Here is a 19,195-nt window from a genome sequence, read left to right on the forward strand (position 1 = left end):
TCAAAGGTTAAGTTGAGTTCGCCCATCCAGAACGACGACTGACCTGGATAATTTTGTCAACAACTAGCCTGCTTTCCAAATTTCAAAGTCTTTGTTGTTGTTGGTAGAGACCTACTCACACTCTAGCCTAGCCTAGCTAGCTAGGCCTCCTTCCTTGCAAACATGAGTATTCGTGCAGTTTGGGTTGTGCCCCTTCCAGGGTTCAGTTCAGAAAAGGTTATATTTTCAAGGTACAAACAAACTATAATAGGCCTAGGCCTAGCCTAGCCTACATACAATTTTTATTTTAGAATAAATTTCATTGTTTTGTTAGGAGAAAACAATTGAACTTCTATCTAGCCTAGGCCTAGAGCCTACTAGGCCTAACTAATAGTAATACTCTAATATTAGTAATTTATAGTTTTGTAAATTTATGTTCATCCTCAAATTGAAGAAATTTGGATTAGATCTTCTACGAACCCACAGAAGCCACAGTGCAGCACCTACCATAAACACCATGCATAACATGAACATTGTTTTGTGACAATTTGTGTATTACTATTAGTTCTTATTAGGCCCTTTTAGTAAAAATGTTGGATCCAAATAAAACACACACACATGCTCCAGAAGACATAAAGGTGACATACCCTGACTTCCGTAGCACGATCATTAGTTTGTATTAGTTCTTACCAGGCCCTTCCTTATAGTAACAATGTTTTTTTAATTTTATTTAACTCAGAACTTTTACCACAGTTGAGCGTAGAGCTAAAGTTTTTGACGATGAAGACCATGTACCTATTCCAAATGAGATAGACTTTTACAATGCCTTGATGGACCAGCTTGGGCTACGCCAGCCACAACAACAGGTTAGTTAAGCCTGGTTTCCTTTCGACGCTTACGCTTGAATGAACGCCCTTGCATCACGTTTATTACGTCTCTTGCAAAAGTTGACCAAGTCAACTTTCGCAAGAGACTTAAGCACAATCGTGACAAGCAACCAATGAGCGACAAGAGTTATGACGTAATGTGTATGACCTTATAGTGAAATAAATCCATACAATAACAACATTTGTATGTATTTACTACTGTAATTTTAGCCCACTTTACGATGTTGTACATACTTTACAAAATGCACAGTAGTTTCAATATAATAATGTTCTAATCAGCGAGTTTACAACTCATATCAAAATATAATACTCTTATTTATGGACGTGCAATAAACAATCAGCATTTCAAAGAAACCGACATTCTTCTGTTCTCTTTGTCGGTAGAAACGTCGCGAAAATGAACATTTGCAACAAGATAAGCTTTCTCTTCTTCAATTCTTTCTGAATCTGTTCTCTTCTTTGTCGTCTTCTTCGCAACATCCTATAGCAGGTTATCATCTTTGCTAGATCTTTACTAATCATCTTTTATGACCAGCCTAGGCCTAGGCTATCTACTGAAAATAATATGTTGGTGTGCTGCACTGACACTGCTGCTGCTACAGGTACAATAACAACATTCAACATTTCGCGCGAAAAATGATAAAACCCGCTCAAAAAGAAACACCAATCAGAGATGTTGTTTTAAATACGTCAGAAATCTGACCGACTTAAGAAAAAAATGTCAACTTTCATAACAACACTAAAATCGACGTAAGCATACGACGTGTGTTTCACAGCAAAAAAACACTCAAATCGACGTAAGCATACGACGTGTGTTTCACAGCCAAAATTTCAACTTTCGGGAGCAGCATAACTACAGATGTTTCTCTGCAGCCCGACACGATCTTGACTAAGGTCAACGACGTCAAGAAACGCATGAAACGCAAGAATCGTTGCAAAATTTGACTTCTTACGTCGACAGGAAACCAGGCTTTAGCTGTACATGATCATGTAATTGTTAACCAGTCATATGGATACTGTTGCAGTTTTATGTTGGCAGAGATCTCTGTGCTGACACCAGAATAAAGAAACATGGTTCTGGTGGTAGAACAAGTCTTCTCAGATAAGGACTATAAACCGTATGTCCAGTGTACACATCTAGCTCATGTGCACTGTAAAGAACCTCTACATTCTATGAGACGAGTAGGGGTTAACCAGGTGTACTAGTACACACACAGCCACTGTCACCCACACATACTGGGCACTGTGGGAGAACAGTAGGTTACTACTGAACAGGCTTCCCAGTATAAAGAATAAAGAAATAAAATAAATCAATAAATACCCGATAGTAAACATTTGTGGCATTCATAACACACCACATTTTCTGTTTTTGTTTTGTCTTTACAAACCAAGAGACAAAATTTGAGGTTGTGAACAGAATCCCATGTATGTTTTTTCCATCATCCAGTCAAACATCAGCTTAAAACTTTGTGTTCATTAATATTATTAGTATCCAAGCTTGAGGATGAAGGATTCGTATTGTGTCGGCCTATATACAAAATATGTATATTTATTTACAGATTCCTGAACTTAAAATCAATACACCTGTGCAGCCATTATAACCATGTCAGATTTTATAAAAATTATTAAAATTTATTTTTAGTAATCCTTAAACTGAAACTAAAATGACTAATCTTTTTTAACTGTTTGTTTTTGACAGTTTGTTGAATCTAGAGATTCTTGTAGTAAAGAATTCCAAAAACCTGTCTTTGAATTGAAGACCAAAGATGGTGCTCTTTGGCCTGTCATCGTCTTTGAACAGGTTTGTTGAAATATATTTTACAACCTTCTGCAAAAATGAGGAACCAATGTGGACAACAAAATGTAGTAATAAGTATCATTCTTTTTTTTTTATTAGAATAGTTTACTGTTCTGTTGCTTGTCATTGGTAGAACAAGGCTGTAAATCACGACCACCACTCATTAACATGTAAGTATGCTGTTGAGTAAAGATGACAACATTTATTATGACTTTTGGTGAAATCATAAAATAAATTTTAATAAAAATAATAACAGAAAATTTGGCTATATAATCAATCAATCAAATGGCAAGGATACACCGTATTATAAATAGAATTGTTACTTTTGCAGCCCAGGATTATCTCAAGGATTTTCTTTACTAGTGAACATGGCAGATTTTCTTGGCCCTGTGCCAAGAGATGCAGATAAAGTGAGTACAATATAATTAGTACAATACATACATACAAAACTGACACGATAATTGATTTGTTCCTGGTGTGGGACTCAGAATAGTCTGATTTTGTTTACAAAAGAAAGAAAATGTATCCAATAATTATGTGCTTTTAGTTTTCAGCTCAAATTCAAGATCTGTTTGTATATATGACTCAGGCAGCACCATTTGGTACACCTATAAACACTAACCCTGCCACAGTTAGAGCGGTACTACTAAGCAAACAGATACCACAAGTACCAAGCCAAAGCAGGGTATGTCTGTATTTATGTATGTCAGTTTGAAGCCTAGTTATTGTATATGTCGTTATTTTCATCGCAGATAAAAAAAAAAAAAAGATATATAGAAACAATAATTTACTGGTACAATGTTTGAATTTATTTGGAATAAACTTTGAATTAAATTTGGTAAAACATCTCAGTTTATATTGTACAGTACTCACTTTATCTGCATCTCTTGGCACAGGGCCAAGAAAATCCTTAAGATAATCCTGGGCTGAAAAAGTAACAATTTTATTTATAATACGGTGTATCCTTGCCATTTGATTGGTTGGTTATATAGCCAAATTTTCTGTTGTTTTATCTTGAATTTGAAGCCTAGCCCTCTTAAATTGGATACATTTAGCACTTTAATACTTCAACATGGTTGCCCTTAGTAATGTAAGCTACTGGCATCATCAAATTCATTTTTTTCCTATTAGCACGGTTAATTGTACATCTAAAGCTCTGTCAACATTATTAAACCTAATGTGGAAAAAAAATGAGATGTACCCATATATGGTTATGATGATCATATCACTACCATATTTGGGCATATCACACTTTTTTTTTCAAACTAGTTTAATTGTGTATACAGAGCCTAATACCTTGCTTTTTATTGGAAAGGTTGACTGTACTGCACCTTATTAATTCTGTTAAAAGAATTAGGCACACAGTCAACCGTGCACACAGTCAACCGTGCCCATAGAAAAGTTTACATTAGATGCGCAGTCAACCGTGGAAAATGAATTAAAAACAAAGCTATACTACCTGATAATGATTTAAACCATGTTTAATTATAGTCATTACATTTATAATGCTCTGCTTTTCATTCCATAGCAACCTGCATGGAAACCTGTTCTGTCAAAGGTGAAGCCACAGCTACAGTTCACAATATCTGAACAGATCCGTGCTGTGCAGTATGATTCAAATAATGTCAAAGATGTATGGGATGTCTATGGTACAGTTACTTGTAAGGTCAGGTTAACAATGTTTGTGGCAATGCACCTATATACAGTAGCTAGATGTTTCAGTCTATTTCATGCCTAGCTTACCTGGATAAACAACATTGGCAAATTCTCTCTGAGAAGAGAGCTACAACTCGATTATATAAACACATTTATGAAACACCCCTGTTAGATAATGGTACATTCTATGAACCCTGCCCTCACGTGGGAACATCCCAACACACTACCATCATCATTTCTTATAGACTACCAACACCACACCACACCTTGTATGTAAGAGAATTTGAGACCAGATACATATTGGTATAACCTTTGGAAAGGTCCAGTGTACAGAATGCATGTGTAAAGGGTCTTTCACACCTGTTCCAGGTTCCAGTCTGGCACTGGTAAATAAAAGAAAAACATCAATTTTTTGTTTTTCACAACACTTCACATGGCTGTGGGCCAAACAATATGTGCTTAACAGCATGAAAACGTTCAATTTGATTTTCTGGTGCCATGCCGGAACAGATGTGAAAGACCATTAAGTGATTGATTTGGAGATCAATGATCGATCCAGGATTTTAAAATATGGGGACACAAAGGCCTAAAAGTTGTGAAATGAACATAAATTTTTACCAGCAAAAAAAGTGTAGACCAACCGATTTAGATTATAATCATATTTATAGATAGGAATAATATACAGAAAATTCTAACATGATAGAGTAGACATGCTTAAAAACAGAAACAGAAAATTAAAGGTAGGGGTTGGGTTAACTTGGGATTATACTCGGCCAATTTTGGTTCATGCAAATGACATTAATGAATGGAAAATATATGTTTCCACTGATGAATGAATAAAAAGTGTTTCTCCTCAGGCTGAGCTTGAAGGTATGATACCAGATGTAAGCATGGCATTATCAGTGCCTTCTGATGCTACTCCATTAGATCATCTGATTGTGAATCCATGTGTTCACCAGGCAGATGCACAAATAGATGGAGGTAAGGGTGCAATCATTATATCTGGAGTTCAGGGGCTGATAAAGTTTAATGGTAAAACAACAAATGCTTTTATTTGGCATTTAATATCAAAAACTTTGTTCAAATGTATATATTATAATATAATATATGTTGATCTCTGTTGTGTGTGCGTACAATTGAGAACTAGTGTTGTTCTACCTTACCACATTGAGATTCGCTATCCAATCAAATTTTAACCATACTATGAAAGCCTCAGTGGTCTAATGTTTGATACTCGCCCTGTAAGCGAGAGGTCGCAGGTTTCAAATCCCACCAGAGACACAACTAAAAATATGGAACTTTCGCCGATGAGCTATGCTCAACGCGATTATGAGATCATGTTCCGAATATGAGCACTGTTTCTATAATTTGACAGTGTAATGCTTATATATCTGCATAATGAAACACAAGATTCTGGGCTTCAAACCGTGATTGGGTTTTTCTCATTCTCACAGATTTTCTCATCTTAATAATTTCAAGTATTTCATTGGGTAGTTTCGGTTTCTCTATGCCTATAAACTTACTATAGTTTATTTTGTTGCATACAGGTATTAAATTTAGTGGTAGACGAGGGAGCACAGCCCCTTTGATGAGAAAGATTAGATTTACCCCTCCTCTGGAAATGTTCACTCTATGTCACTACACCTCGTCTTCTATCCCTCAACTGCCTATTCAAGCATACTATCAAATGAAAGGAGACCAGCAATCTGTTAAGATTCTAATACAACTTAAACTATGTAGTACAGTTAAGAACATGTTTGAGTATTGTGAAGTACAAATTCCATTTTTTAATAGGTAAGTACGGTACCAGTTAGAATGTTCATATTCTTGTACTAGTAAATGTATGACTTTGATTGATAATGTATTAAATAGCTATGCACAACTAGTTCTCAAGGGATATATATATTATTTGTCATCTTTCTATAATAATTTTATTTTAATTATGAACATTTTGTCTCTCTGTTAATAGCATGGACCTTTAGATGTCTACTATGTCAACTGCTATTTTATTATATGTGCATGCACAAGTCGACTGCCAATTTTGAGAACTTGTTCAGTGGAATTTTTCTGTTCATTAGTACATGAGTACGCATAACATTGCAAAAGTTTAACAAAAACCTGGCGGATAACGATCTCGCGGTGATTTTCTGAGAATGTAGAAAAATACATTTCAGTTAAATCGTATTTACAAACTTGGAATTATCGATTTTTATTGGTTATTTTGAATTAAGAGTTTAATGTTACATGTTATGGCATGGGTCTTATCACCCAGCAGCCTTTGTACAGACAATTAAGGATCTAGGTTAGGCCTAAGCTGCACACTTGTGTGTGTTTTTCCACCGCTGCTCTACGGATGAGTGCTATTAGAGATTCAGATTAGAAGGTCAGATCCCAAGGTCATTACATCATACATTTACTGGCATGTCAACGTAAATGTCCACTTAGTATAAACTTTCATATATCTGTCAGTAAGTAACAGTTGACTACGGCCTGAGTCCTTAATAAGTACTTATTCAGAGCAAGTTGTATTTATTACTATGTGTATAGTATTGAAACTCCAGCAGCATAGCTTTAAAACTGTAAAAAAAAAGTTCGTATTTGTTTTTTCCTTTCTCAGTTGATAATGTAATGTTTTTTATTATAGAGGTTTAATTCAAAAGGTTGATGCAGTTCAAAGTATAGGAAGCATTATTACAAGTAGTGATAAGAGACGAATTGGCTGGAACATTGGACAGAAATTCCCATCACGATTATTAGAAGTGTCTTTACAGGCCACGGTAGAATTTGGGGATGTGAGTGAAATTCAAGGCTCCAATGTTTTTGATGATCCATTCTGTGTTGATCTGAATTCATATGCACAGGTAAGAAATAGTTATTACAATCATAGCTGTGCGAATCGAAGCTATTACCACATTACAAATACATTATTTATATTTTTGAAAAATATTTCCTTCTGGATTATATTATGTAGATATATAAAAAAGATAATTCAATAGATTACGTAGTATGTGTGATGTTTCGGCAATGACTAGTTGTTAATTGTTGCTGACAGTAGCATTGCTAGATGTTGTGCAGCGCCATCTATCAGGTTACGGTTAGCATATCAAAACGATTTGTACCACAGTATATGCACTAATTACAATTTGTTACTAGAGTACCATGTGGTTTTTTTTGTATAGTGTAGTAATATAATACAACATTTTGATTCATTTTATTTAGATATTCTTTAAAATTCTTGATTACACTCATAGTCGATGTGACATTGACCAACGATCAGTACAAGTTCACCCCTCAGCAAAGGTCAAATTAAAGACAGGTAAGTCATTGCTGTCTTTGACACAATATTCACATATAATCACACATATTCTACTGTAAGACCACTAAGTCCTTGGGCCAAGTTTATTTTTCGTATAAAAAGATATATATTTCACACATTTATAAATTTACAGAGAGAAACTATAAACCACCCAATCACTTTATGGAAATTAAATAACATTTGTAAAAATGAGAAAAATCCACCCAACCGAGATTTGAAGTCGGAATCTTCAACTTGATAAGATTAAAATATAACATTCTCAAGCTTTTTCCTAGAAAAATGAAATAGGATGAAACCAATTCTGATTCCCTAGTCTATTATGCTAAAAAATATCTCTTCGAAACTTTTGTAGTGTTGAGAATTGTTGGGCACAACAGGTCAAACACTTACTTTTTTCTACTGGTTTTGGTTATATATGGTTACAACAATATGTTAATAGTAAAGGTTTATTTTTGAGAGAATTTAAGTTGCGCTTATGTGATATTGAAAAACAAAAAGGCATTCAAAAATTTAGTTTACATAATAAGTTAAGGCTCTTTTCTCCACTGCAACTGTAATGGAATAATGTATGCATATACATGATGATAGACATAGATACAAAAAAAATAATTCAACAGTTATAATCAATTTGGGCGCTCACATGATGGGCCGAAAGCAATACATGTGTTACTAGTCACGATTGCGATACTGTATAATGTAATATCCTACAGTGGACTGACATATTGACATTGATGTTGTGTGCATTGTATTAAGAAGAAAATCTTTCAGCTCTGAATTGACTAATATGCAATTATTACTGTGTGTCAATGATTAATTTTCAAAGAAAATATTTCTCTGAAAAATTTGTATTTTATTTTATCAAAATCGGAAAAAACAGAAAGTTAATCTTCTTCATTTTTAAATATACAGAATATTACTGAAACATTCACTGCTTATATTTAAATGCTAACATTTTACCTCACAAACCATAATTCTTCATCATTAAAGTTACTCTTTGGAGTTGATAATACTGTATTGTGTAATTGTATTTGTGTATGGTATTGAAACAGCGTTGTGTCATCATTTTAGATTTATTATATTCATGTAATCCCTATTATTGATTCATTGATTTATCTTTGTTTGGTTTCAGTACGTGAATTTTTCTCATCTGATTACAAGGTTTGGAATTGTCATGGTGATGCTCAGTCAGCATTTATGCCAACTCAGTTGCCATAGTAACTATATTGGAAAGAAGTTTAGCCAATCAGTGATCTAGAAATGCAGTTGATTGCCATAATGATTTTCAATGATGTAATGATGAAATGTTTAATACAACTCATCAGTGAGATTGTGATTAATAATCAAAAGTGGTTGGAATTTACATGATAATGTGCATTCAGCCAACTCATTTGTCAAAACAATGATGATGTAATGAAGAATTATGTATGCTATAGATCAGTGAATAGGTCATTCAGCATTCATGATATCTCATACAATGATAATGCATTTATATATGCAGCCATCTTTTGCATTATACAATGTTAAGCTCTGTCAACACTAGTAACACTTTATGTGTCAAAAAATGTCATATGACTACCATATTTGGGCACATCACACTTTTTTGTCTAACTAGTTTGATAGTGTAGACAGAACTTTGGGTCAAATAATGGTAATTCCAAACAAAGAAACAGAACACATATTGAATTTTGTTATAACTGAGTTACCTACATGTATAGCTCTGGTATTTCACATTATACATGCAACCTAGCAGATCTCTTGCTTTTATTACAAAAGCCAATGACAATTTGGGCTGGCCTTCTTTCAATGATGAACTCTTTAGTGCTGATCATTCGGTTAAGCACTGACAACGATCGTCAAATTTCTGTCCTATCATTTTTCCATGGTACGTTATGCACCTACATGTTCAGAGAATCAGGATTCGAATCCAAAGAGGGAGATTTTTATTCAGCAATGATGATGTTTTAATCTGTACAACTTTGCTGAAATTGACCAAATAGATGATACAGCATATAGCACAACACATTAGATATATCATACATTTGATTCTTTTTGCATTTTTGCAGATTAATTTAAAGTTTGGGACAACTTGGAAATAAATCCTATCTAGGGTAATCCCAGATGTCACTAGACATGATTTTATAATTTTATTGTAATATTTATTGAATTGAATCATTGTGGTATAAATAAAAATACATCATTTTTTCTTATATTGCACAGTTATCTACAAATTCGTGCCCAGTTTGTGTCAATACATTAAGCTGAATTTCTGTCTAGAACCTAAGACTAAACAACCTCATACAAACCAATTTCACGATTTATTATGGACACAATATGATGAGTAATTAACTACTTTATAACTTAGCTAGTAAAGAATATATTAATTCATCCAATTTATTATGGACATAACCTGACTAGTTAAAGAATATTAACTATAACTTACTTGTCAATTGTAAATTAACCTGTCCAATTTATTACGGACATAGAATAGTAGTTATAACCAGGCTATAACTTATCAAATAGAGAATTAGAACCAATAAGTGCAATCAAATGAGTTGCTCCTAATTTTCAGATTTCGTGGTTCTAAAAAATACAATCTTTTCTTTTACAAATCATTGATAAATTGGTCGAAAATTCAAAACCAGGAACAGGAGTTCTCAGCTGTATCATTGTTAATATTATTATATTATATATATTTTTATTAAATGTTGTAATTATATATATTATTATTATTCATATAGATAAATAAATGAAACTTGGAATAGATAATTTTTGTAGTTTTAATACAGTTCACTTTATGATATTGATTTCACTTATAAAATTGGTTACTTGGTATTTTCTCTTCTAAAGAATCTCGAACAATGTGCTTCCAGTTTACCATTTTTCCTTTTAAATTAAATGTTTTATTTTTTGGGTAAATGTCCATTATTTATTTTATTAAAATAATAATAATATCCAACCGTCTTGGTACTGTAATTGCGAATGCCCTAAAATAACTCTTGGCCTATTCTACTTTTTTCTCTCCAAAAGTTTAGTAGTGCGCCACCATATAACCAGACTGTTCTATTTTAAAGTGTAATTAAATTATATTTTAAATAGATGGTAATAAATTAGAAGAGCCAATTTGACGAGTTTTATTCAGCAAAATTACAATTAAGTGAATAATAAATAGAATTTAGAGTTTTACACATTTTTAATCTGATTATAAATGTAAACTCAATTGGAGATTTTTTGACATGCGCTCATAAAATAATGGAATCGGCCATGAACTAAGTTTGTTTATTTTCTGTGTTGAAACGGTTAAGCAAGACCGGCTTTGAAAGTGAGATCCTGTCATATGTAGGAACATGTTAACGTGAGAGCGCTTTTCATTGAGAAATCGGAATTTATAAATCTGTGCCTCTTTTTAATCACAATTAAAGCAGGTATGTTAAGCACTTTTTTGTTCTAATAGCTTAAAAAGTAATATGCATGGATAGGTATGCAGACAGTGATGGTCGGCATTTTCAGGTCAGCCAGCCAGTCGTGTCCCAGGACAGCGGAAAATAAACACTCGACACTACGATAGCATGTGGAATGCAATGTGTTTAAACCAGCTTAGACTAACTGCTTCAACATCACTGCATATGTGCTAATTTATATTCTCTAGTTGTGAGATTTCTGTAATAGTCAAAATATATGGTACTCGATCTAAATTACCTGCATAATATAAATACTAACTAAGCTCGCTTGAAGCAAAAACGAACTGAACGATGTTTTTAAAAATCATCTGCTGCATCCTCTTGCGAATATACATATATAGTACTGCTGTGCTTTTTATAGTATTATTCGCCAAAAAGGAAATACATTATTACGGTAATGTATCAAAGAAAGATGCGAAAATGCTTAATAATTTTAATCAATTGTGATAACGATGCATTTAAAATGTTCTTTTAGAAGGGTTTTATTATTATTTAACAACACACAGAGTTGAATTTATTCTTACTATTATCAATTACACACAAATTGATCCCAGAGCAATATCACATCATCATACGATCATTATCATCATCATCGTCATTATTCTTTCTGTAAAATCTAGCTGCAAGGCAATGTAATAAATCATGGTAATAGTTTTTGTGGCAGTAAATGCCATGTATACAGAATTGCATTAGATTTGTGTAGACTTTATGTAGGATTTCCTACCTAGATTTCAATGTGCCGCAGGTAATACTAAAATCACTGGATCGGATGGCTAATGTAGAATTTATTTACCACAGCGGCGACGATAGGTCTTCCTCGATGAGAAGTCCTAGTTTATTACATAGGGGCATAATTTTATAAAATACTAAAGGATTAAATACATGAAAGACATGAAATATGCAACATACTGTAGAAATGTTTTTAGGGTTTTTGAGAATGTTTCCCTCGCATCATTTTTCAGAAAATTAAAATATAGAAATAGTATTTGTCAATTAGATATTATTACATGAATGGTTCTGATCTGAGCTCTCTAATATTAATGAGCAACTTCAATCTTTTAAATTGATTGGTATGCCTTGTTAGCACATCCAATAATAGCTGTACCAGGTGTCTTGTAGGTCAATAGTATTAATTATTTCTACAGTAATTAACCCATCTTATGTTTATATACAGTATTTCTTAAATTAAAGACCCCTTCCCTGCAATTTTGGACGTTTTTTGGAAAACAATACATACATATCACTTTAAAAACATTAAACCATGTCATTCCTTGTCTTAAATGTACGTTTTATGGTAAATTATGATAAAAAGTGAGAAACAATGCACTACCTAAGTGGCTCGCGGCGATCGACCTCTCGTGGACGGTCTTAGGCCTAGCCTAGCTATGCTTAGTTTTGTAGGCCTAGCTGGTAAACATCGGTAACGTACGAACATCGTACGCTAGCTATATACCTAGCCTGACGTTGTATAGTTGCTGCATTAATTATCTTTCTATTTTTGCCAGACTCCATTGATACAAGTTGGGGAAAACCCGGTATTTTCGCTGAAAAGTTAGGTGTCTTCCATTTGTTTTGGCCTCACGATCGATCGAAAAGTGGGCGAATTACAGGTGAAAAACAAAAATATCAATCCGCGCGCAATGCATTTTGAGATTTATAGCTATAATTATTAGAATCGACTTATTTTTCACATTTTTAACCGTTTAAAGACGAAAAAAGTTATCGCAATAGGACCATATAGTATTATTTTTACATTAAATATAGTTTGTGATCTTAAATTAGATCTAAAAAACGTAGGGAAGGGGGCTTTAAGTAATTCATTATTGACTACTGTATATAAAATATGTATCCATGCCGTTCGATTTCTTGATTTTTTATCATATGCCATGCACTATTTTCTCCCATTTCACTATACTACTTCGTAGTCACCTTTTTGATTTAAAACAAATTTATTTACCATCTTTAAAAGGATATCCTTCAATAAAAATGAAATGATATTAAAGGGTCCTTAAGATTATAGGCCTAAATATTGCGCACCAGAAAAACCCACCTGTGGAGTGCGCCTCTGTGGCCAAATTCCGTTGACAATTAATTTGACATGAGGCAGCTAATTAATGGAATACAGTAAAAGTTTACGGTAGAACATAGGTGTATTATAGATTAATAATAAATATTTAAGTCTTCATGGGAAGAATATTTTCATTTGGCTCTACCTCATTGAATAGAAAAGACAATCTTTCAACTCGTAAAAATAGTCTGTATTGTTTTGACCTCTCGTAAAATAAAAGTATGTGCTGTGAACATTTTGACCAAATCTAGTAGATAATTGTGCATATTTTAACCGATTTAGTGCTTAACATTAATACTAATCAAATATTAGCATAATTTGGCAAAATTTAGCATAGTTTTATGATAATTTTAAAACATTTTTTTTTATTTCAAAAGCAGATTTAAAAAGAAAAAACTAAATTTTAAACGAAGTATCATCCTTTGTTAAAATCCTTAATAAACTCATATTAATTCATAATGCATAATGAGTATACATGAGGAAAATACAACTTGGGATTATGAATTACAGTATAACACGGTGTTATTATTTAATGTATAACTGCAAGGTCTTTTGGGGTTGACCTCGGCCCGTAAGACTTGCTAAAATAAAAACGTGTTCAAATTTGTGTTCAAATTTAGGATGTTGTATTAAACATAGCCTTATAGACATTCATTATTTTTATTATTATTTCATACATATTATCTCATAACTCATCTTGGTGCTTATTGGATTATTTATGAACTTCATTAAACATTTATGATATACATTTAATATTGTAAAACATAACAAATTATGATTAATGTTGCTAAAATAAACAAACATGGAATTGCTAATGCATCTTTGTGTGACAGTTGTATATTCTTCAGCAGTTTGGTTCAGTAAAATCAACAAATACACATTTACTCTCTGCCAAATATTTGAGATTCATGTCTACTTATAAAATTCTACAGTAGTGTGTTTATCTTGGATAAGACAAAAATATATAAACACAGTTTAGATGTTACATGAACTCTTAGTAAGCAATTATCAGAATTGACATTAAATAAATTATGTATACACTGTGTAAAACATGATAGTATTATTTTATTACCACTAGTACTGATGGTCTCAATTTGCATTAATGATATTTTTGATTGAACGCTTACAAGACGTAGATAGCGTGTATTCTATATGGCTTTCAGAGAGGTCCAGCTTCACAAATCCCAAGTTGATCATTCTTGTCCAGCAAGACAGAAGCCCCTACTTTTGCTTACGTGCAAGTGGCGCCTATATACTCATCTGTGAAATACAGTTATGTGATAAACGTTAAAATGAAAATAAAACCAAGTCATTTCAATTGTAAATTATTTAGAAATGTGCGCATTCATTTTCAATCAGTTATAAACCTTTAAACATCCATAATCATATGCAGTGTCAGTGTTGTGTGTTACTCCCATTTCGGCTTGTTTGAAATACACTAACTAATCAATATATTATTGACAAATTGTACGTAATTGGGGACACATCTAAAGTAGCGTCATGCATATATTTTAATTGTTATTAATTTATACACCTTCATAATGAATGAATAATTATTTACAAAGAAATGTATATTAGCTACCAAGCAACATGTTTTGACTGATAAATTGCAGGTTGGAATAGTATATAGCATTTATGTTTTAATCAAATTTTTGTATTTGTAATGAATCCTGAAATAAAGTAATACATTAAGCATTCAGAATCTAAATGTGAAATGCGACAGAGGGCGTGCAATTTAATATTTTAGCCCATATTGAAGATACAGATATTAACTCAAGGTTTTAATAAGCTTTGTGACATCACCAATATATTGATTTTCCTAATAATCGATAGTCATTGTTTGCTGGTATAATATTATTTAACTTGTTTAATCATCACCTTTTTTAGTATGCCCTATAGTCTAAATGTTAAGTTTAATAATAAATAAATGTCTAATGAATTATTCACATGAATATGAATATTTACAATAAGTCTTTGGGACATCCATACTTTATTAAGGGCACACCCCTATTAAAAATTGACATTTTTCATAACATATGAAGGTAAATTATATATTTTAACACTACAACTATCCCTCATTAAGAAGACACCTCTATTAAGGGGACACTTTTTTGGATCCTGAATGTGTCCTACTGTATGAGTTCTACTTAGTGTGTTTTCAATTCTTGAACAGTATGCATTTCTGATCTGACATGCCATTTCATACATTTCCCCATCCGTGCTAAATTCAGATTTTTCTTTTTACATTCTGTTGATAACATTTAAAATATCTGCTGTGTTTTATCTGTTACAATTTGTCATAAATGTAAAACATTACATAAAATCACAAAAAATGAGGAAAATATAAATATTTCAACTATAACATCGATTATTATGTGCCATCTATCATTTTTCTATGTGTGGTAAGAAAATTAAATTTTCAAAGCACAGTGCTATAAAATATCATACGCTGAATATTTTGACGCCTGAATGTTTATGTAACAATTATAGAAAATGTCACTGTAGCAGTGTAATTTCCCAGGTGGCCATTTGTAGGTGGAAACAGAGGCTATCGAGGTGTAGATGCACATTGACTAATCTACACCATGTGAATACAAACAACTAAAGGCCTAACAGTTAGTTACTTGAAATAAATATGTTAAAAGAGAATTTTGTTTTTCACAATGTTTTATATTACAACTCAAGGTAACCAATCACTATTGATATTTGCATCAATTTTTTATCATCCGATCAATCAATTTATGATAATCCCTCCTAGCCATCAGGCGTGCTTGTTATATTAATAGTTGTCTGATACAGATGGAATTGTGAAAGTAACTATAGGTGATTAAAACAGGTAATATGAAATTGATTTTCGAGTAGTGTTCAGATTAGCATTGATACTGGTTAATCCACTGACAGACTATTGTTATTTCTATTTATATTAAATCCTTAATCCATCATATTGACATTCACTTGATACGGCTAATTATTCCTACTTGTGAAAACAGTGGTGGATTTAACATAGCCTATACGGCCTTATACCATGTTGAGACACCGGTCCTCATCTGATTACGAATGTTGAGCAACTTTCGGCCCGGTTACGGCTTGGATGCGAGACCATCGGGTGCTATTTAGACAAAAGGAGCTGCATGTCCCATCAGACTTTGAAATCAGCACTGGTGACTCTTATGGTAGCCCCCAGCATCTAGTATCTGCCTGAGACGTATTGGCTCGGCCTTTCCTCTGGTAAAGCCAAGCAATGGACAAGAGAATCCATTGATCAATGATAGGACCAACTTAGGTGCTTTAAACAGTCCTGGCTTAGTTTCATCCATCATACAGATGAATGTAAGACTATAATTGACATTGTCGTTCGCGACAGACCTCAGCCATAAATTTAAAAAAATATTCTCCGCACAAATACCTCTGACCATAATCATCTTGAATTAGTTTATCTTATCATAAATCAAATTTCACACAATTTATTAATTTAATAATTATGAATGTATATTGTTAAATGCTCATAATATTAAATAGTGTTTTATGTTTGATAATAGGCCTTTTTAATTTGTTTTATACTTGCGCTATATTACATCCTCCCCTTCCTGCTTACTGAATTCTGTAGTGTATAGTAGTTGAGATAAGAAAATCTTCTTATGCGGAATGTTACAGCTAATACAAACTTTTGTTTTCTTTTCATTAACTTTATATGAAAATCTTTGGTACATTTGACTTCCAACTCTTTTCACCTTTCAACATGATGACATTCACATTTTCATGTGAATAAAAAAAAACTGGTATGTCAATTACAACATAAATTTGTTTCCAATATAGGTGAAAAGATACTGGGTCAATTTATTAGCAACTTTTTGCCATTGAGCAACAGAAACATCCTATTTTGGGAATTTATGGTTGAATGTACACGTAGTTGCCTAAACTTCAGAATGCATCTCATAATGACGGAGATTTGCGATTGATGAATTAATAGAATTGTCAGCATGAAATATTAGTACATCCACATCTAAATATCATTGGCAAATTATAGATTATATTATCTTTCTTCTACACGCTTCTACCTCCAGGCGATTTCTATGAACATTTTCAAATAATATATTAAAACTATTGACCGGCATACTTTCACGATTGAGCATGAAAAACGTGTCTCATTTAATGAGAGTTAACAAAATACTGAACAGTATCAGTACATTTTTTTAGTATTGGTTTTTTTTAAACAGAATTATAATAATGATACACACCTAACTGTATTCTTGCCATTTGATTGGTTGATTATGTATCACATGCCATGCATTATTGGATCCATCCTCATGATTGCGGTGTAAATTGCACTTTGAGGGTTTTTGTAAAGAATTTTGCTGTTGCAACCAACTTTAGTGTGCAGCCAAATTCCAAGCACTGTAGTTTTTAAATTGGCATAGGCCCTAGTTTTCAACATTCAATGTAAGTAATTTTATAAACAAATGGAGTCTGGTTGAAGAATGGTTATGATTTCTTGGTTTTTGCAGCAAGATTTATTAGTATAAATTGGCTTTCAACTGGTATTTTAAAATGGTGTACAAAATTATAAACACTAAATAAACACTTGTCTAGTAGTGGTAGGCTAGACATACATTAACAATGAGCAAACAGAGGGTATACTTTGTCAATTGAATTGATAAAAGTACAATGTATTTGACTTTTGTTGTATTTACCTACAGTAGATATGATTAGATACTACATTTGATATGATCAATTAGGGGTCTACTGTATATCTCATTGAATTCTTCAGATTTATTTTTAAATTCTGAGAGCATATAATAAAAAATAATATAATATAGAAATGAATAGTCTAATATTTGTTGTTTATTTGTTTGTTTAATTAGTGAGTACCAGTCGTCGTATCACCAATCACAATACTAAACAAGTGAGATTTCCCTTAAATCCTAAGAATTTTCCTTAAATCGAAAGAAAAATTGGATTTACACTAAAGTTCACTAAGTATTCACAAAGGTTTTAAATTTAAGTGAAATCCAATAACTTGGTCTATTTTCCCCTTAAATTTAAATTTAATTTTTTAATTTGTGCTTGTGAATAAAAATCCTCATAATGAAACAGTGAGTATACCTTCCGAACATCTGATGCAAGAGTCGCCATCTCTTGCTTTCTTTCTGACTCAAATCCCATCTTTTTTCTCTAATTTAATTTTTTATTCATTTCTTTTTGGTTTTATAATACACATTTGCATTTGCACATGGTTGTTAGACGGACGGTTAGAGAGATGTTTCACTGTATAATGTGTATCACATTACATTTAAATTACTAGGAGTTGACCAATAAAAAGTGACAGTTTGAATAATCTATCACTTGTGATTGGTTAAATCACTTACATTACATTATCTCCTTGTGTATCTATTGGAAACCAAGCATTACATTGAACATATTGACTATTATGGTAAACTTATATTATATAAGAACGAAATCTTCAATTTTGAGGATGTGTAACTGTAATGAATGTGCTCCATGTGTGAAGTACTTTGTAATTTTAATTACTGCTATAAAAACTAATTTTGTAAATATTTTGGAGTCATTATTCATAATTTTGTAGACAAATGATAAAGTTGTAAACTGAAATAGCATAAATATAGGTCACTGTGGCATATTCCGATAGAGCGTTTCTCAATTTGATTAAACTTTAATAAGTTATAAAACCATGAATGTAGATTGAATATGTATACTAAGAATTATAAATTATTTCATATAGAATATGCAACGATTTTGTAAGATTTATTTGAGAAAATTTCCATACACACAATACACAATTTTGAAATTAAAAATGATTATGTGTAAAGTGGGTTTGGTTTTTCCCTCTACCGTGTAATTGCTTCTGAAAGGTCTGCCTAAGCTAGGAAAAAGCTGATAATAGACGCATGATTTCCTTTTCTATGAAAATAAAACACAACTCCATGTCCCACCCACCACCCACTCTAAAAAACCCGAAAACATTTTATGTCCGGTTAATGCTATCACTTTATAAAGCAATTACTTAGGCTAGTT

At 32.4% G+C, this 19,195-nt stretch overlaps 1 protein-coding gene across 1 annotated transcript; it reads left to right on the top strand.

Moving 5' to 3' along the window:
* The first annotated feature begins 89 nt into the window (after positions 1 to 89).
* Positions 90 to 10,770, top strand: LOC144851507 (AP-5 complex subunit mu-1-like). The gene is made up of 12 exons (XM_078709012.1): positions 90 to 230; positions 719 to 845; positions 2,566 to 2,667; positions 2,764 to 2,834; positions 2,996 to 3,074; positions 3,212 to 3,349; positions 4,193 to 4,330; positions 5,178 to 5,301; positions 5,868 to 6,114; positions 6,965 to 7,181; positions 7,540 to 7,636; positions 8,766 to 10,770. The coding sequence occupies exons 1-12, from the start codon at positions 163 to 165 to the stop codon at positions 8,849 to 8,851; spliced, it is 1,494 nt and encodes a 497-aa protein (XP_078565138.1). The 5' UTR covers positions 90 to 162; the 3' UTR covers positions 8,852 to 10,770.
* Positions 10,771 to 19,195: the final 8,425 nt, after the last annotated feature.

The sequence above is a fragment of the Antedon bifida genome, chromosome 9 (genome assembly GCF_963402885.1).
Source record: "Antedon bifida chromosome 9, ecAntBifi1.1, whole genome shotgun sequence".
Lineage (NCBI taxonomy): Eukaryota > Metazoa > Echinodermata > Crinoidea > Comatulida > Antedonidae > Antedon > Antedon bifida.

What these genes read in the sequence shown, in the direction of transcription:
- LOC144851507 (XM_078709012.1), top strand. Translation starts at nt 163, where the DNA reads ATGAGTATTCGTGCAGTTTGGGTTGTGCCCCTTCCAGGGTTCAGTTCA. An exon ending in CTGTCATCGTCTTTGAACAG is followed by an intron (nt 2,668 to 2,763) that starts GTTTGTTGAAAT and finishes TTTTTTTATTAG; the next exon opens with AATAGTTTACTGTTCTGTTG. An exon ending in CGACCACCACTCATTAACAT is followed by an intron (nt 2,835 to 2,995) that starts GTAAGTATGCTG and finishes TTACTTTTGCAG; the next exon opens with CCCAGGATTATCTCAAGGAT.